We start from the raw sequence: 24,601 nt of genomic DNA, 5'->3' as shown, positions 1-24,601 counted from the left end.
TAAAGGTGGTGCGCATATTAAATGTGCATTCTGTACGAGAGGGTCTTTACTGCAAGACTTGTGCGGTTTAACAAATGTGACTTATTGCACAAATGCACATACCACACATAATATGACCATAAAGGACCAGTGTCTGTAATCGCTTTCATATTTTACAATAAGTGAAGAGATTTTACATATTCATGCGTGTCGTCAACTATGTTACAGTTGAAGTGCTATAATAGCTTGGCTATGAGATAGTGTTATTCGATTTGAATTAGGCTAGTGAGTATTAATTTGCGACCAAAACGTTCTCAGATGTTGTGATGGCGTTAAATTGGGTTGGTTAAAGGAAAATGGAAAGAATGGAAAATTCTGCTGTAGCCACCACGTGCAGGCTCTAAATAACATTTTATTTGAATTGGCAGTGTATGATTTAGGGTAAATTAAATTTCTATCCGAAAGCAAATAATAAATAAATTGGCATGCTCAGACCATAAGATAACGATATTGAACACTATGGGCGAATATAATCGTAAATGTGTTATATACAAACAATTTTGGAAAGCAAATGTCTCTGAGTAATTTAACTACAGTAACTAACATTCTAAAACCAGCCAATCTAAGAACATTTAGCTTTTCGATAATTTTGACATTCACCAGTGCCTAAAATGTCGACACCTGTTACTTGTTAAGTTCTCCGCGCACTGCCGTTTATGATCAAACAATGTAAGCTCTTCCCACTTTCCATTGCATTTTTTCAAATATTAGGAGAGGTATGCATGAACCGAAATTTTTTTATTTGAAAAAAGTCTTTTTCTGACAGTTAGTGCGTAAGTCTCCTCATATTTTTTTTGACACATCCCATTCTATAATCTATAGAAAGCCGATAAAGAAACTTAATTGATTGATTGTTGTATCGGGTGTCGATGAAATTGAATTGATTGTTGTATTGCTTGAGCTTGACAAAATAAAACTCCAACGATTCGTTTGTTTAGAAGGCTATAATCCTTTCACCGAGCTTTCGACTGTTTGATCAGTCTTCTAGGTTGTAACAAAAATTACACGGTGTATCAGGGCCTAATATTTGACAAGGTTTCACAAATGTTTCACTAAGATTGTGTAAACATTTGTGAAACATTCGGTAAATATTTGTCAAAACTTTGTCAAATAATAGGGCCTGAGGTGTATCGATCACTTAGAACTATTTCAATATGTTCTTTTGTGTTGGCTTACGTTATCACAATAATTTTTACAAACTTTAATATTTTAACAAATAAGTAAACAACTGCTTCTAGCAGTGCTGTGACAACTGACATTAGACATTTCAAACACTGGGAACTTCAAAACGTTAAAAACTTAAAGACGTATTATTCGAAACTTTGCCGAAAAGGACTTCTGGAAAGAGGAAAGAGCGTAGGCAAATTTATGAGCGATTTTAAGGAGTTGGAAATTGAATTCGTAAAAAAAGCTATTTAAAGAGATTCAAACGTCCAAGAATTATTGCAAGAATTCAAAAAGAAGAAATCCATGTCGATCGAAATTGAACTGAAACTACTTAAGAGAGGGATGGAAGGGTTGAATAGAACCATGGAAAATGTGAAGAAAGAAGTTAAATCAATAGCGGACAGTGCATCTTTCAAGAAATGGGCTAAACAAACATACCGATGACATTGCGAAGAAATTCAAAATATTCTATTCCGAAGAAGCCAACAACTTGTACGATCATATTTATAAAATGGATGGAAAGGTCGAGCAACTAATTAGCGGCATCGAAAGGGGCACAAATCTCATTAAGCACAACGTCTCCACTCCAAGGCTGTATATTTGGGGAGGTCACGCAGATACAGATACGCGGGTTACACACCACAGTTGATGATAAAATGGCCGATTTCATACAAAAATTCACCTACTCTGATGATTCTCGTCGTTTTGATGATGTGGTGAGTTTTTTGTATATGTAAAGTCATCAGAAGTGATGTGTGTTCCCGCGTATCTAATAAAATGGCGGTCTGCGTGACCTCCCCAAAGTATACAGCCTTGCTCCACTCCACTCTCGAAGAAGAAACGAGAAAGTTTATTAAAATGAAAGCAAAATAAAATGATCGAGTCTGGTTTTTGACAATTGAATTTCAATTGTCAAAAACCAGACTCGATCATTTTATTTTGCTTTTACCTTAATGGAAGACTTATGCGTAGACGAAAATTCATGGATAGAAGATGGAAAAGAAATTAAAAAAGGCCAATGATTCAGGATTCATCTCCAATGATTTTGGGCTTATTGATCCTGGACCAAATGATGATGATAATGACAATAACGAAAACCGAACGTACGTCATAGTAGATGCAGTCGGGGATATAGATGTATCTGGATTTAGCGAGATGTTAGAAAAAATGACCGGTTGAGATGAGAGTGAGCCATGAACGTAGAAGTCGATTTTTTTCTACAGAAAAGTCAGGGATTTATAGCTTCTTAAATTTTGGGAACTACCGAGAAAAATTTGTGGACCACCGAATGAGTGAATGAGTGAGTTGGACTGTTGAATCGGAGCGTTTGAAAGAGCGTTTGAAAAAGAGAACATCAAGATGATCAGGTAGCAATTATATTTATTACAAATTTTGAGTTCCTGTATATGGTCATGAGAAGAGTTCGGATTTCGTTTGTTTAAATTTATCTCAAATTTCGTTATTTTGAATTTGTTCGAAGTTCGCGTTTACTCCGTGCTGTATTGGGGATTTTTCTAAGCACTCCAATTTCTATTACCTTCATCATCTGATGACAAAGTATCCAAATTTATAAAATTGTCAACAACCTGTTCGTTCAACGTTGCAAATTTATGCCGTATTTTAAAGGAGCCGGTGGAACAACTGATGATGGACAGTCCTATACTGTCCTAGGGCCAACATTGAACTCTGAGGCCGAAACAGTACTTCCGTTTCGATAGAAGTCTCTATCAAATTCACTGTACGTGATGATCGGTTGGGGAGGGAAGAGCTAATGCTCTGTTAAGGTTTGATTGAGTTCAATGATTGAGTTCATTTTTGTGCAAATCTTGTCGTTATCATCGAAGTGTATCGTTGTTTGTAGAATGGAATGTCCATACAGTTGCCAGTTTTAGAATGTTAGTGACTGTAATTTTCAATTCACAAATTTTTAGAAATTTGGTCGATGTTCGTACTTCGAATTAAAGGAATAAGCTCCGAAATGAAGACTTTCAAAAAGGCTTTTCGTCTGGATGTTCAACGATTTTTGCTCGCCTAATAGAAACCTGCTGAACGTTTCTAACAAAAAAAAAAACGGTAAAAGACAACGCATTTCGCTTAAATTAGTTTGGATGTTGTACATTCACCAATCTTTACACGCTACATTAATATAAAAGTTCGATTTTTTCAATGGCTGCGATAATTAGATATTCGACCAAATTGAGCAATTGAAATTTATTGTATGGACCAATACGTTCCTCATGTGATTATTTCCTCAGGTTGTGTGGATGTATGCACAATTTTAATAAATCGAACTACGTAGATATGTGAAAATATTATATTCATTCTATTGTAAAACCTGCAACCTGAAACCAAAAAATTATTATTTTCAACAAATAGCAACATTTTTGAGTTTCTACAACCTGTACTCAACTATTTACCATATATACCTCAACAAAATGCTTCGGTGAGTGAACATATGAAACTCATTAGATTGGATTGGACCAGAATCTCTATCATAAATACATTCAAGTACAATATGTGAACAGAATGAGGTACATAAACATATATATATATATATATATACATAATGGTCTACAACATATATGTTCACATCATCAGATAGAATATATATGTTGCATGATAAAGGTTTTTCAGATAATTCTGCTATGAATATAAAACATTTTAGTTATGTTCGTTGACTGCCCCGAAAACTCAAGTCTTCTTGTTGTTATGTTTGTTTATGTTGCATCCATTTGCATAGAGCTAGTCTCTCACAAAATTTTGTTAGAATATGTACATTATTTATATAAAAAGAAACTTGCTTAGAGCTATGAGTTTTGAATATTTAAATCCCAAAAAATAGATTTTTCAGATCCAGAGCGCTATAATGCGAAGTTGACATCGGAGACGAAGCGAGTAGTTTACATTTTTTTTTTGAATCGTAAAAATTTCCTTATGCTTTAATATATTTCGATATTATTATCGTCATCGTTTTTTTGTTGTTCAGGCGCGGATCCACCTATGTGCGGTCGAGGCGGTCGCCGGGGGTCAGAAGATGATTTTTTTATGTAATTTTTTTTTCAAAACGAAAATCGCCCGGGCAAAAATTTATTGTCTTCTAACCGCCCGAGTCAGACCAAAAGCTGGATCCGCCCCTGTTGTTGTTGTATTTACATGAGAGAGAAACCATCTACGAGTGTTTACAAGTTTGTTTTGCGGGCAAAAATGATGGTGATCTTTTATCGTTTCGTATACAATTATTATTATTTCCAAGTAAAAAAGATTGAATCATATTGAGCAGTATTGAGCGGTATATGAACTGAACATTCACATACCGCAGTGAGTGGCATAATTAAATAAAACTTTCTTGTTTTTCACAATAGATTTCTTGTATTTATGTGCAGAAAATCAGACGGTAAAAAGGAATTATAAGTTTTTTTAGCGACGGAAATATCAACAACGAACCGTAGTTTGTTTTTGGTACCATATATACTGTTGGTAGGATTGAACGCTTTTTAAATTAGCAAATCCGTTTATTTGCAATTCAAAAGAAGAAAAATATTCAAACGAAAAGTTTGCTCAAGTCAGGTTGTTCCGGTTTTCTTAAACTTTCTTTTTCTCTTCTTCCTTTTTTGACATTCACTGATGAGGTCAATCAGATCTTAAGTGAAAAGTTGTTCATAAGACTGGAAGATAAAGCAGAAAATATTGTCTTTTCGTCTTGATTATGGTAACAGTTTTTAACTTTTAAAAACCAACCACGGTGTCAGGATTGTAAAGTTAGATCTCACATTTTATTCCGTTGATTGTTGTGCAGTTAGCCCCAATCAAATTTATGACGCAATTTGATTCAGTTGTTTTCAGCTGGCAAATGTATGCATTAGGAAAATTATTTTTTAGTTCAATTAAAACGGTACAATTCACTAGTCTAAAGTACCCAAAATACTAGCTATATTTACTATTTGAATGTGTGGAGAAATTAGATGGTTCAAAGGCCTCTTACTGGGAACACCTGTTTTTTCGATCAACATAAAACTGAATTTATTAATAAAGGCAATTCGTTATGTAAAATGACATTAGCTTCAAATTTGGTTCACTATACTGGCTATTTTTTAAATGTTAGTAACTGTACGAAGCATATAGTATGTCTTTGACGCAATTTTCTTTTGTTGGCAGCGAAAGCACCTTGAGTCAATGTTGGGAAATTGAGCTCGTTTCAAATTTTGCAAAATATAATTGAAACGGAGGTATCTATGGTTGACAAGCAACCTAATAACATTTAATCTTTGTTGTCTCTAAATATGGGACTTGAAACATTGACCAACTACTGAGGATTTTTTTTTTTCACTTTTAAGCGTTATTTGACGGCGTGCCGTAGCTGATGCGTGAGTTTTTTTTTGCCAGTTTTGCCATTGCATTGAATTGAATTCTTTAAGAGGCATCGATGCTTTGCTGAAAGCATGCATTTAGGCGTTTTTTAAATACTGGATTTTAGTTTAGAACCGCAATAAGGACAACGAATGCGTTAGCTTTCAAAAGAAAATAGTTTTGGTTGAAGCAGTTTGGCCAGCTCTGAGAAAACTGAGCAGTTTATGAAAATTCCGTTAAACTGCTCAGGTTTCTTTGAGCCGGTCAAACGACTACAACCAAAACTAATTTGTGTTGAAAGCTAACACATTCGTGGTCGTTATTGCGGTCGTACATTTTCCGAAAAGGATTCTCATGAAAAGACATCATCAAAAGCGAAATACGAGACATGCAAATGTAGGGTACAATTTTAGCTAAGCACCAGGAAAACAGGAAAACATTTTTGTAACGCGTGAAAATATTTTTTAAATAAAAATGTACTTTTGATGCAAGAAAATATTTTTTTTTTGAAAATCTATTTCTGACTCGAACAAATATTTTTGACGCGTAAAAATATTAAAAAAAAAAAAATTGTGCCGCGTTCCTCCACTAGCAATTGGTAAAATTTCAGTAAATTGAGAAAATTGATGACGTTGCGAATTAGAATCCGATTCACACCTTCACAATCTTTATGGCTCTATCGGATTCTTTTGTTTCGTTTACGGATTGTTTCCATTGTTGTAGATCATTATCATGACTATAAACTCGAATAAAATAAAATAAAAACCAAACCGAAAACAATGGATACCACCGCTTGTTTTATGAAATCTTGAATTGTTCTGTTTATGTAGACATCCTTTTGTTTTGATAGGTGGTATGGTGTTTGGTTTTTTTTTTACAAATCGAGCAAATGCATATACAGCACTCAAGCATTGTGTAATAGAAAATAATAGAGGACTAAATAATGGCATTTCACATTTCTGCACTGTTGCAATGTCACGTGAGCCCAAATTGAATTAAAAATAGAAAAATGTTTTGATTCTGTATTGTATACTCTTTCACATGCTTCAGGGCCGATTTTTCTTTTATTTTGTTTTAACAAATATATGAAATTAACTCTCGACAAAAGTAGACAAAAGAAAATCTCGAAATTGAAATTATATGGTGGACTCCACCATTGGTGGAGCCATAAAATACAACTGAGGAATCTTGGCTACAATTTTCATTACGGTCTGATTGTTATTGCCGTTCTCCAGAACCGAATTCAAACCAATAATGATTGATAATAAATTCCACAGCATAGGTTTTTGATGTTTGATTCGTTAGATTCTCGAATGGTTTCAATACCCACGAAAAAATACCATTCGCACTCCTTAAAGAAGCTTTCAAGCGTTTTTTTTTTTGTTATTGTTTCCAGAGGTATTTAAATCGTCTTTTTGTTTCAAGTGAATTTTATTGACTGAATAATTCAGAAATTTATAGTCCTCCACTTTCAATTTCTCAACATTTGGACATGTTACAATTAATGACGAAACTTAACAGGTTAAGGCGCTTTACATAAAACAATGTAAACATTTCGCTAGTAAACACCATTACCTTAACCATTCTCCTGAATATTTCTATTAGGTTTTCTATTGAAATACTCTGTTAGTATAGATCAGTACAGTATTCTGTTGTAAATATTTAAATTGCGTTAAAAGAATTGGAGAATTTATAAGTCGTCTGTGTCCACAAGTTTTTTTTTCCTCAGAATTCTCTGGCATTTTGTGACAATAGCGCAGTTCTGTCATATCGAAAATTGCGTTAAAATTACTCTCGCTACGCTCGAGTTATTACCCTTTCAGAAACTGAAAATTATTAATCTTTGGCCAGTTTGTCAGTTTATAGAAGTTTTTGTCACTTACTTTCAGAGGTACACTTTTAAGAATCGAAAGTATATGGCGCATTCGCTCTAAAATTGGAGTGCGATAATAATTGCACCATTAGAAATACATATTAGCGCAATTTTATTCAAGCACAATTACAATAATTCGAGAGAACAACAAAAAGTCTCGTTTTTGAGTGATTATAGATCTCAATTTCGGCTCGGTTCAACAACATTAATGTGTCGCTGCATAACGAAGCTTATCGCAAATCTAGAACACATAAATGTTGCATTAGTGTTTAAAATGCACGGTAATGTAATGTCGTTTATTTTCCAGTCTACTTAATTTATATAAAAGGACATAGTCTCTGTGTGAACTGTTAAACGAAATTGCACATTGTGACAAATAAGAGTATGTGTTTTACGAAACGAAGCGAAGTCGACGACGCATCTATCTACACGACCTACACGACGTACACGCACGTAACTGTAACAATGCCATGGAAGATAATGCAGAGATCCAACGTAGATTATTAATTTGTTGCTTGCACATAATTTTTCATCTTTCACATTGTCAAATATACAATCTCGAAACATTCTATATCTTTGGGCCCGACTATAGGAAGCATAATAACACACAATTCGATAACCGTATATTATCATTAAATTCAGCATAAGGCAGGCCCATACGTGCACAATACAATCTATTGCAAAAACAATGTGTGCTGAGAATAGAATGTAGCATAACCGAATAAATAATGCGAAGCATTAACTTTACATAACATACTCTGCATTGTGTGTAAAGTGGAAAATATAATTGATACATAAACCTACGATGCCATTCACGAAACTACAGTTCGTATCAGGATCATCTAATCATTCATATAATCAAGAAAATGATTTAGATTTTAACATGCTTCTGGTATGAAAGAATGAAAGTGTTGGAATTTTAGAATCGGCTCTCGGCACTATTGCATCAAAGTAACCGTCCAAGCCATATACACAAAGCCAAATTCTGAAAATTCCGATTAATTCTGATAGAAAAATTCTGGTTAAAAATCGACATTTTCCTGACGTTTTTCAGAATGAAGCGGAATTTTTAGAAATGAAACTTCCAAAAATAAACCTTGGTACAAAACAAACTTGCCAAAATAGTTAATTGAATGCAGAAATTGGACATGTCATATTAGTAAATTATAAGAAAAATGAAATTTAATTCATTTAGTTCCGTTTCGAATAGACTTACTAGGTTTTTCAAAACAACAATTCTTTTGCCTGAAAATTTTCTCGTAATTTTTGTTAAGCGAACTAAGGTAAAAGCAAAATAAAATGATCGAGTCTGGTTTTTGACAATTGAAATTCAATTGTCAAAAACCAGACTCGATCATTTTATTTTGCTTTCATTTTATAACCTTTAGGAAAATTTCAATAAATTTCAAGAATCGAATCAAAAAAAGTCTACTAATCTAACTTGTATATCTATATATCTATCTATCTATCTATTTACCAGGCCACTGGTTCTATCTTTGCTTTTGGCAATCTCTAAATTTAATTCATAGATTAATACGACTATATCATACACATCTCTAGAATTAGCAGAGCGTGTGAGACACGGATGTCTGACTTAGTGAGTAAACTAATAATTCGTTATAGTGTCAAAGTTTGAAACTATTTTATACTCGGTACATGACCTCGACAGCAAAAGCATTAGCTTCTGTAAAACTAAACCTTTTACACATTCTCATGTAAATTGAATTTCGTTTATAAATAAAGCCACAATTATTTTTTTTTAACCAAATGCAGCACATAGTTCTTATGTCACGAAAGTGTCTGGTGCATAAAGCACAGGTCAATTTTTGTGAGATACTCAGCCGTATAAGTTTACCTAGTGTTAGTGACTGTATGACTCGCATGACTTTACCTTTATCGTGGAAACTACATGAAAGCGGTATTTGGGTATGTATGTATACAACAACTACTGTACCTACTGACGAAACATTTCATCTCAGCTTATTAATTCTATATCTTACAATGATATTGATTTTCTGACAATTTGTTCAATGATCACATAATGGCTGGGAGCCACACATTTATAGGCGAAGTCCTAAAGACAAAGTACCCAAACAACTTATTCTTCCTTTCAAGACTATATTGTATCCACTGCTGGCGTTTTCAAAACCTCAAAGTCTCAAAACACCACAACGGCCATTGCGGATGAGTGAGTGGACCACATGCTTAACGTGAATTCCGAACTACGCCTTTAGGTTAGGAATCCTTTAGGATTATGCCTGGTTAATTATACACTGTGGCTATTCGCACGCTCGTGCGAATAGCCATTACACTTTGGTTTTAACTATTCGCACGCGCGTGCGAATAGCCATTTCACATTGAACCTGACTATTCGCACGCGCGTGCGAATAGCCATTTTACATTGGGTTTGACTATTCGCACGCATCCACATTTAATCTCAAATCAAAACGATTCCATTTTGTCGTTATAGCGTTATTTATTGGCTGAAAACTTCAATTTAATATGTCTTTAGTGTAAATTCATTCAAAATACATATAAAAATATTTTGAGATCAGAATTAACTCGAAATATCCAAAACTTACGTTGCATTAAAGATGGATTTTTTTTAATTAATTCAATATAAGTAAAGTAAAAATATCGAAAAGGGTCACAATAAAAATTCCTAGGGAATTTTTCCTTTTAACGACTTAATGTAACTACAAAGCGTTTCGTTCGATCTTTGGGAATTTTTCCATCGAGAAAATGTAAACGCGTTTGTTGATACTAACTAATTTAGCCTCCTACGAAATTTAACACAAGTTGGTATGTATACATTATTTTTCATATTGGCACATTCATTGTTCCACTTTGGAACAAACCATTTTTTGGTAGAATAAACCAAAAAACGTTTTGGTACATTTGAATTTACAATTATTTTTATGGGAACATTTTAATGCTGACAATATCGAAATGGCTTAAAGTTCAATATTGAAAAAAAAATCATTAAAATCGGACAAAGTTCTATATTGTCCATTTTGCATTGGCTAGGCATGATCAATATGATTATCTGGACGATTGTTTTGGGTGGTGACTGAAGAATCTTTTTAATGCTCAAGTTTAGTTTTAATCGCACACTTTTTATCACTCCTTTCGTATTTTTCATGGGCGCTCGATTTCGCGTGCGAATAGCCAGTACTCGTAGGCTTAGCTATTCGCACGCGCGTGCGAATAGTTAAATCCAATGTGAAATGGCTATTCACATAGCACGCGCGTGCGAATAGCATCAGCCTTAATTATATCTCCGACTTTATGCTCCGACTTGAATATTCGTTCAAAGAATTCATTGTGGGTCGCATCATTCTTAAGCGTACAATTCGTTGAGAGAACAAGCCACACCAACTACCCATATTATGTAGCTTGGGTATTCTTAGGAACGTTAAGTTTAGTTCTAAACATTGAAGAGAAATCCTATGCAGAATTTGACCTCGCCGGAATTGTACACGACTTTTCTTGGTGGAAGAACACTGAGCCAATCCGTTCAGGTTCAAACCACTTCAACAAGAATTAATTTGCTAATTATATCGAACACGATTATTCAAACCGGAAAAAATTGCTTTTTTTATTTGAGGTCAAATTTTCGTACTACTTTTATTAAAATAAATTAGAAAAAAGATGTATCTGTCTCAAGCAACACTTATTCTCTTATACTAATAGTTTTTTTTTGTCTTCTTCTTTCTCTCGGTTAAATCCACTGGAATCCACCGTCCTTGTCTGTGTTGCCTAACCTTTTTGTTAAATAAAACATTTTTAACGTATCTGGCAAAAAATTAATAATTTTTATTACATCTTTTATTACAAAATGCGATTTGAATAAAGAGAGAAGGAAAAAATGTCTAAAGTAAAGAAAAGAAACAGACTTTCTGGTGTTCTAGTAAAAAAATTTATTTTAAAGTTTTATGTGCACCAACGACAGTCTGCTCTCAATATTATATATATTCACATTATGGAAACGCGAACATCATCAAAATTTATATTTGTATTTCATATATTGGAAACCGCCTTTTTCCCATATAAAACTTATAAAATACTTTACTTACAAGAAATATGTGGCACAAGAGGAAGCCTATAGAAATAGGTTTTATGGAAAAATTCACTTTTAAACATTTAAATTTTTATTATTATCTTTTTTCTGGATGTCGCACATAAAAGTCTCTGTATTTATATTTGCATCGAAAAAGGAACAACTAACAAAAAATGCTAAACAAACCGTCTAACATGAAGTACGGAAACTGTAAAAGTTTAAAGTAACTACTTCTATGTATAACGAATATCACTATACCAAAATGTTTGCAAATTTAACGTTGTTGTAATTTAAAAATTTTCAATGAAATGATACAGCTGCATCTCGATCTAGATGGAAAGGGAGAAGAAAAAATGGAGCTCGCTACTAAAATGTTCAATGGGATTTGTCAGATACAGTTCAGTGCACAGAGAAAATGCTTAAATAGCAATTTTGTAATTATAATAAAATGAGATTAAAACTTCTTGTTCATATTCAAAAGAAATCACACAGACTTAGAAAAACTTAGACTTTAAAGTAAAGTACTAGATTTGACATTTACTTAAAATAACGAATAAAACCAAGGTTCTGAAAGAACAGGTTAAGACAACTATGAGTTGATCACGAAGGCGGTGACACACAAATGGCGTCAGCGGCTACGAAGTTTATATGAAAAAGGCGACTTAACAAAAACAAAATTCCGAATTTTCCTAATGAACATGTTCTTTAAGTTGATTTTACATACAATCTGTTTATCAATTTCGGTGTCACCCGCCTTCGTGGCTGTCTTAACCTGTTCTTTCAGAACCTTGAATACAAGTAAGTAATATTTGTGTGTTTAGGAAACAGATTCTCGCTAACGGCAGTACAGAGCATAAGATTACTCAGCGGCGAATGCTAAATCATTTAAAAGACAATTTGTAGGAAACTTTACTCAAACACGATTTTTGTTTTAATCACACTAGCTTGCCTTCATTAATGGAAAACTTCTAGGACTTCTAAAAGTATGGAATTTCACTGAAAATTTGAAATCGACTAGAGCGACAGGTATTGACGACGGCTATTTACTGAACTAAAACATGAGTTGACTGGCAGCCACACTGGAAAGATTTTGAAGTACTAGACTTGATACATTGGCATTCATAGAAATTTAGTTCAATCATGTGAATTGGTTCATACTTTTTTGTGGGTTACCGAAACGGAAAAACGCTACTAAAATAGTTTTGTTAGCTGTACGTTCCACTTGTTGAATTATACACATAAATATTAAAACCGAATTTTTCGATTGAGTATATGAACCTACTAATCCTTGTCAGAAATGTATATCGGGAGATTTACGATTTGTTTTAGCTACATAAGCCAAAGCCTGTTAATTGTGCTTTGGATCTGGTTATTTTAAGATGTTTTTATTTATTAAAGCCAAAAAATATGACTCTTAAAAAAATATTACGAGTCAATTGGCGAGTCAGTGGAGCCAACTCTGCTATATTTTTCCTAGACTTTCCTTATTTTAACCGATTTTGGTAAGATCTGATAGTAGAAAATGAGCTTCCGTCACTCACATTTTCTGGCACTGGTCTCTTGACCCTCATTCGACACTGACAAAAAAGAGGTGAAAATCTTACCTGTTGCAAGTAGCTTTGTTTTCAGATAATGCTGTCTGATACAGCTGTATTTTTTGTATAGAGAGCACAGCTGTGGCTACTCTCGAAGGTTACCTGAAGACAAAGTTACCTGCAACAGGGAAGATTTTATACTCTTTTTTGTCAGTCGAAGGAACATAGAAAACAACTGATCAAAAAATTACTGCGTTTTTCGTCAAATTGATAACAAATGTCCATAATTTGTCTCTGTTCTCCATAAAACTTTATATGCCACCTAGAGAATCGTCATCATTTATAGTTACGCTTGTGTTATACTATGCCTATAGTACAAACTACAACCTGAACTCTTGCACCGCTAAAGTAGCCAAACAAATATCTCTTATAGTACACAACAACTTCAATAAAATGTAACCAGACCACATCATATGTATATGTACACAATGCACATTATACATGCGATAACAGACTGCACATATCAAAAAATATAAATTGTGTATGAACGGGGAACAGTAATAAAAGAAACTTTTTTAATAACACTTACCGACAACTGTCAATATATTTGTGGCAACTGCCGTATAAAAGGATGGAGCGTCTGCAGTAACCTCACACGTGAAGTTTCCAGATAAATTAAATCCTACATTTCGCAATGTTACTTGTGTGGCATTCGACACTGACAGCTGTTGAGAAAAATACGATGAAAATTGATTAAATGGTCGTTAATTAAAAAAGGATTTGAATGATATAATCGACTATATGCAAAAATGGGTGATTCGTATTCGTTGATCTTTCATTTGCAATCATCAAATTAACAAAAAAGAGAACTTATTGAGCGATCTCGTTCTAATGTCAAATAATCTTTCTTAGATTAGATAAACTCGAAACTGTAGCGGAGCACGTGACTGCAACGTTAGTCTGAAACCCATAAACCGCTGTGGCAACTGACCTACCAAATCAACCATTGTCATTAGTCAAAGAAAACGAACCGTGGTATAGCACTGCTTCTTACATTAACATTATCAACATAATGGGTTTAAAAATACAGTTTTTGTGTGAATTTTCTTGATCCGAAGTGAAGCCGAGGTAAATAAATACACAAAAACGAAATGTAATGGATTTTATCACATACGCGCGGTGTTCCGATGTCAAAATTACTTCACTAGAAGTTTAATTCAAAAATTACACTTCAGGTCTATGTTGTTGTCTCGTTTTCGCCTATATGATAAAATACAGTACACACTTGTCACTATCAGTCTCGGCAAGCCCCGACTTCTTCGTGACAAGTGTGTAATATATAATACATGCAAAGGATGTTGAAAGTAGTGCTTGAAACGCAAAAATTACCGTTTTCGATGCATGTGTCGATGCATGTGAAGACAATATTTGGATGTTGCTGAACCATGTATAAAATTAGGAAAGTTTTTGACATCTGACATACTAATTATGAATGCTAGGAACAGTGCTATGCCGTAAGTGAATTTTTTTCTGAGCTTCAAAGGCTTGAGCTTTCCGCTTCTTTTAAATATCATCAGAATTTTATGGAATAAGAACTTTCTTTGGGGCTTCTTTTACGCTGAACAAAGTTTTAGGCGATCCATTTTATTTGCACTTTGTAGCAATTTAATTCATAGATGGCTTAACAATGTCTACTTATTGACTGTATAGATCTATTACATATATACCTTGATGCACTGCACTACAATACAATACAAAGAGAATGTAATTGGAACATTAGAAAGCTTAAATAAATAAATTTCGGTACAAGCAAGTCTAATCGCGCAATAAGAACAACAACAACAAAAATGAAAATGAAATTTTAATCGTATATAAGTACAAAGATCAATATTGCCTACATCTTAGCACAAATCTATACAATATTTTCGATATATTTTCTGATTTAAAACCATGTTACATTCTGTAAAAATTTATTGCGAGTATTAATTCCCCTTCCTCTTTATTCTTGTAAGCTCTGAACAACTCTCCATTAAAGTAGAACAGAAACAGTGAAAGCATCTTCCTGTTGAATGTAGTACTTAGTTTCAAAAAATAAAAAAATCTTCCATGTTCTACAATGCAAATATTTGTGTTTGTTATTTTTTACGTCGCGTTTCTTTTTTATTATCATGAAGATGAAAGGACTATTGTCTCTAATATGAGCATAAAATAGATTCACCCCGACGACGTTATATTCAACAAAAAAAAAGAAGCGAAAAAAAGAAAAGTTAAGTTCCCAGTAAATTCTAAGTATAGAAGAATAAAATAGTCCGGTCTGAAATGAAAAGAAATTTATGGCCATTGTAAAAGAGGAAATCAATTTCTCAGTCTTTTGTTTTATGAACGCATTTAGTTTAGCTTGACTGCGATTATTATGGTCCAGTTTTTTCTTTCGTACATCCAATCGAAACTACTCACAATTCATTTTACCATCGTCTGGCTGCAAACTGTCTGCTAAGCGAGAAAGATTATTTTAAGAGTATTTGGGAGAAAAATTTTAATGGACTGAATTCGGTCTCCGCTCATAAAGTATGTCACGCGCCGAACTGTGGAGGGGGTACAACGTTCTGTGACAGAGGCGTGACAAAGAAAAAACTAAAATTATTTGTCGCCGTACAACCGGAGGAACATTTTGTCGATTTCGTTTCCATCTTCGGTATTCTCTTTAGTACTCCATTTCGGTTTTCCAATGCTCTTGCCAATTTTTGACAAGATTGAGTGGGACGAGCAAAAAGCTTTACGAGGACTTTCGATACAGTTTTTAACAGGGTTTTTGCTATTCCTTTCCTATCTTTCACTGCAATCTAGAAGAGTTTCAACGCATTCCTAACCCAGAGTCTTACGAAAATTACGAATACTCGCACACGCAAAAAAGTGAATTATTGGTGGTACGTTGTAGACGTAAGCATTGTACGTGTGAAACAAACATTGGTCTTATCATTGTTGATTCTGCGTGTTAGATGTACAAAGTACGTATCAGGACAACGCACTTCAAGCAAAAGTGATACTCTAAATAGGATACTGAAACTTAACAGTGCATACAAAATTTTACACTATAAAAAGAGTGGGGATAAAATTTCATACAAAATAGTACTCTATTTGGCAGCTGTCATTAATAGCACTTTTGCTTGAAGTGCGTTGATCAGGAGTAAAATGTTTGTTTCACACATACAATGGTTAAACCGAAATTTCATGTTTTTGCGTACAGTGAAATATATGACATAGCACTGCTCCTAGCATTAACAAAGAAAATTTTTGGAGGCTGATTGGCTGATTGTATCAGTATTGAGCTTTGAATTTCCTTCGTTAAAGAAGGAGTTATGTTTTATTGGTGTGAGTTTGAAGAACATAACTCATGAAACAAACATGCATCTATAAAAAACTGAAGGCTTTTCGAACTATGAATGTGAGCGATAAAATTCTGTTTCGCCAGACCTCACGGGTAAAAAATTACTCCCTTCATTTCGGCAGGGCTACAAACGTCCCTCACGCCAAATTGAAGGACATACTGTGACTAGGATTACTGTAAATAAATTAGTGTGGCGTTAATAACATATTATTCTAGCTAACAATCATGTGAATCATAGAAATCTACCACAATAATTTTTTTTATTCTCAAAAATTGCACATTTGTTTAGAAAATCCAATTCATTGCGCAAATGAGACCAACGTCGCAATTTCCAACTTTCTTCTGGCTCTAAACAATTTACCCAAAACTTCTGCGTTTCATTGATTTCCTTTAATGTGCTCTCCGAAAATAGAATTAGTTTCGAAGAAATTGAGAATGTTTTCAACAAACTACATTTATTTTCGCTTTTTCAAACATGCCAGACCCCACTATACGAACAAAATGTGCATCGTCTAAATTAGTTACTGTATGAAAGTTAAATTCTGCATAAAATAATGTTGAAAAATCTTTCGCTTTTTATTCTGTTATCTGTTTTATGGTAGCACTAGTAGGTATATATACACAAGAGGATTATAATAAATGGAGAATTAATAAGGAAAGTTTTATGTTTTATGGGAAAAAAAATTGAACGCTGAAGAGATAGTTAATTTTGGTTGTTATTTTCGAGCAAAAAAAAAGTTTAGCTTCGTTCTCATCAAATTTGAATTATTTTTTCAGAAAATTATAAAAGAATTTCCTTTCAGTTTATGCTCTACAGCGTACAGCGAAACAATTTCTACAGATTTATAACTAAAGACATTTTAGACACATGTTGCTTTACGTGTGACTGACAACCACATCATGTGCATAAATACAATTTAAATTATTTGTGTATCGAACAAGACTATTCGTTAGGTTTGTTTAATGAAAACCGCACCACCTTTTTTTTATGTCGCACAACGGACAGAACAAGCAGTATACGTCCGCTAAAAAATGAAATTTATTTATCATGAAGTGATCTCTCAACAACGAACAAATAATTATAATCCCTTGTATTGCGGTAAGCTTTTTTTCATTTCATAATTTTGTTTTTTTACGTCTTGTGGAAGGTTTTTCTTTGAAAATGAAAAAGCTGAAGGTTTTCGCGATGTTCGCTGTAGCGAAAAGTGTTAAATTAAAGAAATATGAGGCAAAACAGACCGCGCATAACTGGCGCACTGAAACCTTTTATTCTTTGTGACGGAGTTGCACTTCAATGGCTAGAGGTTTACATTCACCTTGATTTTACTTAACATCACATTAAATTTGGAGGAAGATATAAATACACAGAAAAGCTACCGGGCAAATATTCCGATCCGTGAAAGTGAAAGAGGTTGATGAAGTATCACAGAAATAACCGAGATTACACCCACTTACAATACAGTTTATAAAGGTTAACATAAGGTGTTGTTAATACAGACAAAACATCACCACCACCACCACCAGCATCATCATTATCAAAAGCCATCGTGGGAGTTAGAAGGCATAACATTTACATTTCTTATCTGGAAAAAGCACTTGTTCCAGTTCAACAAAGAAAATTATTTCAATTGTTCGTAAAACAGAAAAAGCGGAACTTAAGATAATTCACCGCGAAGTAACGAGTCAACAATGTTTTATTTGAAAAGTAAAATGAAATCATAAACTAAAGTAATGTGCAGTAAATGTAATATGAATTGGGAAAAGCAACCAGGTGATTGCAGTCTGGTGGGTTCTTCGGTAAAATATACATGGAAATGCGTTGGGGTAGTTTGACAGCTGATTGATTGTTCGTCAGCAAACCATCAGTTGTCGTCTATTTAATCAGCGTTCAATTTTCGAATCAATATGCTAGATTTTCCGGGTTGTGGGAGATGTGTGGGGTATCACTGGAAAAGCTGAAGTAAAGTACACAAAAATGCAACAAGCTACAATGTGGAATGGGTGCAGATTTTCGAATGGCTATTAAATTACATTCAAACCATGCTCTAACAATCTCAAATTTGGTAAATTGTGGAAAAATTCCAGCTTATCCTCGCAAACTTTTCGTCAGGGTCACAGTTGCCAGCATCGCACGGGATAGAGCCGATAGAGGACTCATTTGAAAGACGATGTACGAGAGAATCGAACCGATATCAGACCAGTGTCGCACGGCACTTTGAATCTCTCATTAGACCACGGTCTGAAACCTATACCATATTACACTGTCCGATACTAAACACAATTGTTCTACTTTGTTCATATGATCGTGGTCTTATGTGGAATTCAAAGTGCCATGTGGCACCAGTCTATTAACAATACCGTTTCTAGGTAAACTCTAGGGAGTAGAAACTTTTTTTCGTCACACAACGCTCGAAAAGATTTTCTAGCCAGTCCGGCCCTGTTCAGCAGAATGGGTGTCTTTTGTGTTTCTATTTGAAACGGAAAAGCAATCAATTAGTTTTAAGCTTTATCTTGAAGGCGATAGCAAGTAGAAGTTCCTAGTTTAACTTAGAAAGTCGTACATGACTCATATTTAACTGGCTCTCGTTAGCTGTGTTGTGCACAATTTCAACATCCATACACTTACCGTCCAACAAAAGTTTTCGATTTTGCAACAGATGGGCAAATATTTTCAGAACCTAAAGATCATACCGTAACCTAATCGGCTCGGTTCTTGATAATTTGATTACATCGATTGCAAATGGAACACTTTAATTAATATGAAACTGTTTTCATGGTCTTGTTTATTTATACACCAGGTAAATATTATACAGTCCATATCCAGGTAAAATTCATTTTAATGATCCTAATTAACAATGAAATATAATATTTCGTTTGAATATTCAATTCCAATTTTGATTTACTACACTTTGATACAGTAAGTTAAATATCCATTAACATTATACCATTAAAAAAAGCCGTAAATCATTAATAAAGCCAAATTTAAACGCAATGAATCAAGATTATAAAATAATTGAATGAAAATTTGAACTTACATCAACTTTAATGCCGGTGTAGGGAAAAATTTTTGCTGGTGGATGCTCTAAAGGTGAATATCTATAAAATTCTAAATTCCCTCGATACCACTTAACCGAGTACAACGGTGCACCTTCTAATTTGTAGCTGCAGTGCAACTGTGCACTTTGTCCTCGTTTCACCCAGTTCGGTTCGATTGATAAAGTGAGATTTTTTAACTCTTTCGCAGCGTCTGGAAATGTATAAATTAATGAATTTGTCGGATTATCTTCAGTGGAAAGTGTAAAGTGTAAAGACTGTTTTAAAGGATTTAATTTGTAAAAAAAACATTAGTAAAGAAATTTCTCAGTACTAAATTATCGGAAAAGTATTAGCGAGTGTTTAAATTAATGAATAAATTCTCATTGTTTTTCGCAATGCGAGTACTTTATATCGAACGATTAAATAGGAATTTACGTAAAACTAGGACGTAAAAGTTGAAGGGACGAATTTTCGCGTGACATTTGAGGCGAAGACGAAGTCATTAATACCGCAAGAACGTGACTTTAAATTTTTCGTCCGAGGTACAAACAAAGTTTTTTTTTAGTACAATAGCTTACTTGTCAATATGGTAATGGTTGGAAATGGTATTTCTTGTGTGTTTACTGACCTTAGATTCGCCTCGATCGGTAAATTTCACACAAGAAGTACCATTTACATAATTTTCCTCATGTACTATTACTATTATTACTATTCCTTTATGAGCAATGGACCTGAGAGGGAAAAGCCTCATTACTTCACTAGTAAATTAAAGGATAATGTAGCGTTGACCTATACAATCGTGTAATAATCATTCATTGTCCCATCATCCGAAAAGTAGTTATTACATGTGTCTGAGCGTCCTCCAACGAAGGAGACATGTAAAGCAATATTTTCGCAAATGCGCTGTGAATTTTATGAATATGAATTAGTGAATTGTAACACGATCGAACGGAACGGTGACTTTAGGTATTTTACGAAAGGTCTTGGACTTAACCAGGGCAGAGTAAAGTAAACCAGGCAGGAGCGATTTGACTAGGGATTTGACATTTTAAAAATAAACCGCACCTGCCTGGTTCATTTTACTTTGCCGCGACTTAACTAGTTCCAGTTGTTTCAAAGTGGGATTCCGAATGATGTGTGTTGCTGAAATGTGTGGTCGTTATACGTTATGACCGTTAAAAGAGTTAAAAGGACCTGAAGACTATGTAAACTAACCGGTTATATATAGTCTCGACTCGTTTCAAAAACATTTCCGCCGGAAGTACTCATCTACTATTCTCAATTTCACAAGTTCTCGCTTTTTTATATGATATCAATTAAACGAATGAAACTACTGTCAGTGTAGTGAATCCAACGAGACTTTTGGCACCGTTTCTGATGTCACAGTCAGGCGCTATTTTTAATTACCCTTCCCACTTTCAATCTGTACATTTAACGTTTACACGTCATGTCATAACGATGTTTAATACTAATACAGACGATAAGCACTTATTCCGTCGACCAATAAAATACGTCGAATGCAGGAATAAATACAGTAAATAATTTCGCAAACACATAACTTAATGCATGACCGCATGCAATTTACAAAATCAAAATCTGGATGCACGTATCGGTGTTATATATATATTTGGTATGTTCACCTCGCTATCGGAATAAAAATATTTACATATTTTACTGGTATTGAACCCGCTATATATGTGTTGTAAATCAAAGGACACATTATACCATTCTGACTGGACCAATTTGAATAAATGTTTTTTTTATGTCGAAAGTAATTGAACCCATTTTTCTTTTGTAGAAATTGCTTTATGGCAACAATTTGAAACTTCTTTCATCAAATGTGATAATTGCACGACTGGATTTTCGAAAAATTTTGCAAAAAAAAAATGGGAATGGAACGTCTCGGCCGTCTCGGCGTAGTGTGTAGGTAGTCCAGTGCCGGACTGGCCCTATGGGCGTTCGGGCGATTCCAGAAGGGCCTTTTGATTTTTGTATGGATAAATGACAACGAATGGCTTTTTGGAAAATTTCTCCGTACGCCCGAAGGGCTTTTTTGAGCCAGTCCGGCACTGGGTAGCCGTCAGTAAAGACGAATATTTACATAGATTTTAAATCGTAATTATTCCGTGAAAAATATGTCTTGCAAAAATTCGCACAACGCAGATGAAGAAAGATAGAAGAAAAAAAAAAGTTTATGCGAATGAGATTCACAACGAACAGCCCTCGACACAGTCTAATCCAAAACATTTTCTGTTGCAATCGCATTGGATATATAATAAGCCAGAGCACGGTTTTCTTTTTCAAATCTGTTCGGAAAGCTTATATTATAAAATTTGTTAGAAGATTAGCAAATGCGAAAATAAAGAAATAATTTGCTTTGCACGGAGATACAGAGAAAAATAAAAATGTATTCTATATTCTTGACTTGACCAATGTTTCCCATTTAATCCCGCATACTTTTTTTTACCCCCGTAGAAACGTAAAAGAGAAAATTTAAAAATCTAATTTAAATATTTCCGTACTTTTTCATTGTCGTTTTGATCTTCTCCTTAACTACGTTTTTGTGCTTTTCCTCTGTTTAACATCAGCAGAAAATGGATTACCGGTGACGGTAAAGCTTTCTTGTTGCAGGTATTTAAATGATATTTATTCCGTCGAAAGACACACAAAAGAGATAAAAAAGTTTCAAATGTCGACCTGATTTTTCTCATTTTTTTATATTTGTGGTGCCATTCTTGTGCTCATCTGCATCATTGCTCGCTTTTAGATTTAAAAAAAGGGAAAAAGCAGACAAAAAATTGCGATATATGCATCGGACTGATTTCGATATAATTAAACTGAAATTAAATGACCTTTTTTTCGCTACAATAAATTGAATTATGCGACTTACCGCAAAGAGTGGCTATTAAAATTAACCAAAGAACTCGAATTATTGTGTGTCCCAGTTCCATTTCGATGAAGATTATCTGAAATGAATTCAAAAGATTAAAACAATAATTGATGAATTTTGATGAGAATCGTTGCGGTAAAACAATATCAATATTAAGTACTATATTTTGATACAGTCAGAGACAGTGAAATTTCAGAATGAATATGTTTCAGCAACGCACTGAAATTTTATCCCCACTCTTTTTACAGTGTAAAATTTTGTATGGAGCACTGTTAAGTTTCAGTACCCTATTTAAAGTACCACTTTTGCTTGTAGTGCGTTGGTTTCAGATATTTTTCAGCTGATCCACAGAAAGAATCAACACTGTTTATGACTATTTAATACGAAAGGGACTTTTTGTAACTCGTAACCGGCAAGAATTTTCCAAAATATTTGAATGATTATTCATTCAATTTCACATACAAATCACATTTACCCTAAACTTAGTTAAATGTGGTTTAAGAGCTATCTTCACTTGGCAATTTGTGGCCTACATTTGGGCACAAAAATGTTACATTTTTGACGATAATTTTGTCCTCGCGTCCTTTTTGGAAAAAGTAAAAGCATCGTTTGGTGTTGACATGCGTTAGGTTTTAATACAAAAATTGAAAGGTTTGTGATGATGTAACCTTAGTAAGAGAAAACTCAATAGTTTACGAAAACTGACACAAATTTTGAGTTTCCTCGGACTTATGTTACATCACCACAAACATTTCTATTTTTTATTCAAAGCTAACACATTTCAACACCAAACGATGTTTTTACTTTTTCCAAAAAGGATGCGAGGGCAAAATTATCGTCAAAAATGTAACATATTTGTGCCCAAATGTAGGCTACAAATTTGCCAAGTGAAGATTGCTCTTAACGCAGAAGATCATCGTAAAACTCGTCAATCGTATCATGAATATTCTTGAACGTCAAGAACGTCAAATCACCAACACACAAAATTAGTCTTGGTTGTGAAAAATGTAGTAATTTCGATGTGATTTAATTAAGATTTTGTGTAAAAATGTACTTCTTGTGTTTTTAACAGTGCACTTGCGGTTGAAAACAAATAAGAATATTGTCGTTTCGTGTTATGTGAGTTGCAACAGAGAAGCACAGGGTGCTGATTGCTGATTCTCGAAACATTCGTAACTTTACAGTTCTTATAAATGAATACAGGCATCATAGATTCTTTGATTACTGGAGAAATCATGAAGGATGTAGACAATCAAAGAGTAATATCCCACTACGTAAAAACCACACAAAGTTTTTAGTCAATCTGAGCAGAACTAGACTTAAGGTATATACAGGAGTAATGACGGGACATTTTGACTTTAACAAACACCTTACGAACATCGGAAAAAGACAGGATGCGGGTTGTGATCTATGTGGGGAACACATTGATTCAGCCGACCACTACTTATGCCAATGCCCAGCATTCATTTCTTCAAGATTTAAATACCTGGGCAACTTTACAATAAAAATCGGCACAATCAAAACGTTACACCCCAGGGATATCCTAAACTACATCTGTAGTACAGGTAGATTCCAACAAAAATACGGAGTGTAGCACACTGGCATAACTTATAACATGGGTAGCACAATGGGCCCACTGGCGGCCTAAGTGCATGTTTACTTAAGCAATTAAGGAGACGCCCTATTTAATAATAATAATAATAATAATTACAGTTCTTATGGGATTTTATACATGCAACTGTCAAATGTAGATTTCTTAGTGTTGCGAGAATCGAGTAAGCCCTCTCAAGAAATATCACTAAATAACTAAAGAAATCCAACATTACATCTACATTACACATTCCATTACACATTGCACATTACATTACACAAGAAACCACTCCAGGCCGAGGTCTATTCACAGGTCGAAGTGTAGTGAATGATCGAAAAGTTGACTTTTGTGTGCTTCCAAGAAGGAAGTTGACTATTATCCGAAGATTATAGTCTTAGTTTCTGTAATTTTCCGTGTTCAATTAACTGACCAATTAAATGGTGCCAATGCAATAAATACCTCTACAAAGGGAGCGCGAGCTTAGAAAACTCGACAATAATTTGCAGTTTTTAAAGCGAATGACGATTGGATTTAACTGGTGTATTTCAACTGAAATCCACAAACATTTCCATTGGCACACAAAAACAAAACACAATTGTTTGCACAAGTCAATTTATTAAACAGTCGGTCCGAACTGGTTGTATTTCAACAAAGACCAATTCACCTTTCGAAATA

The 24,601-nt window shown here is 34.1% G+C and overlaps 1 protein-coding gene across 1 annotated transcript in view; it reads right to left on the bottom strand.

Annotated features, from left to right (window-relative positions):
• LOC119068518 overlaps positions 1-24,601 on the bottom strand; it is a 156,957-nt gene that overhangs the window by 114,904 nt on the left and 17,452 nt on the right. The window contains exons 2-4 of the mRNA XM_037172124.1: positions 22,336-22,411; positions 19,445-19,656; positions 13,611-13,746 (exon numbers count right to left, since the gene is read on the bottom strand). Of these exons, the coding sequence (XP_037028019.1) occupies positions 13,611-13,746; positions 19,445-19,656; positions 22,336-22,396 (409 nt within the window). The 5' untranslated portion in view covers positions 22,397-22,411. The remainder of the gene's footprint in view (positions 1-13,610; positions 13,747-19,444; positions 19,657-22,335; positions 22,412-24,601) is intronic.

The sequence above is a fragment of the Bradysia coprophila genome (assembly GCF_014529535.1).
Source record: "Bradysia coprophila strain Holo2 chromosome X unlocalized genomic scaffold, BU_Bcop_v1 contig_185, whole genome shotgun sequence".
Classification (NCBI taxonomy): Eukaryota; Metazoa; Arthropoda; class Insecta; order Diptera; family Sciaridae; genus Bradysia; species Bradysia coprophila.
This window is presented reverse-complemented; position numbering and strand designations above follow the sequence as displayed.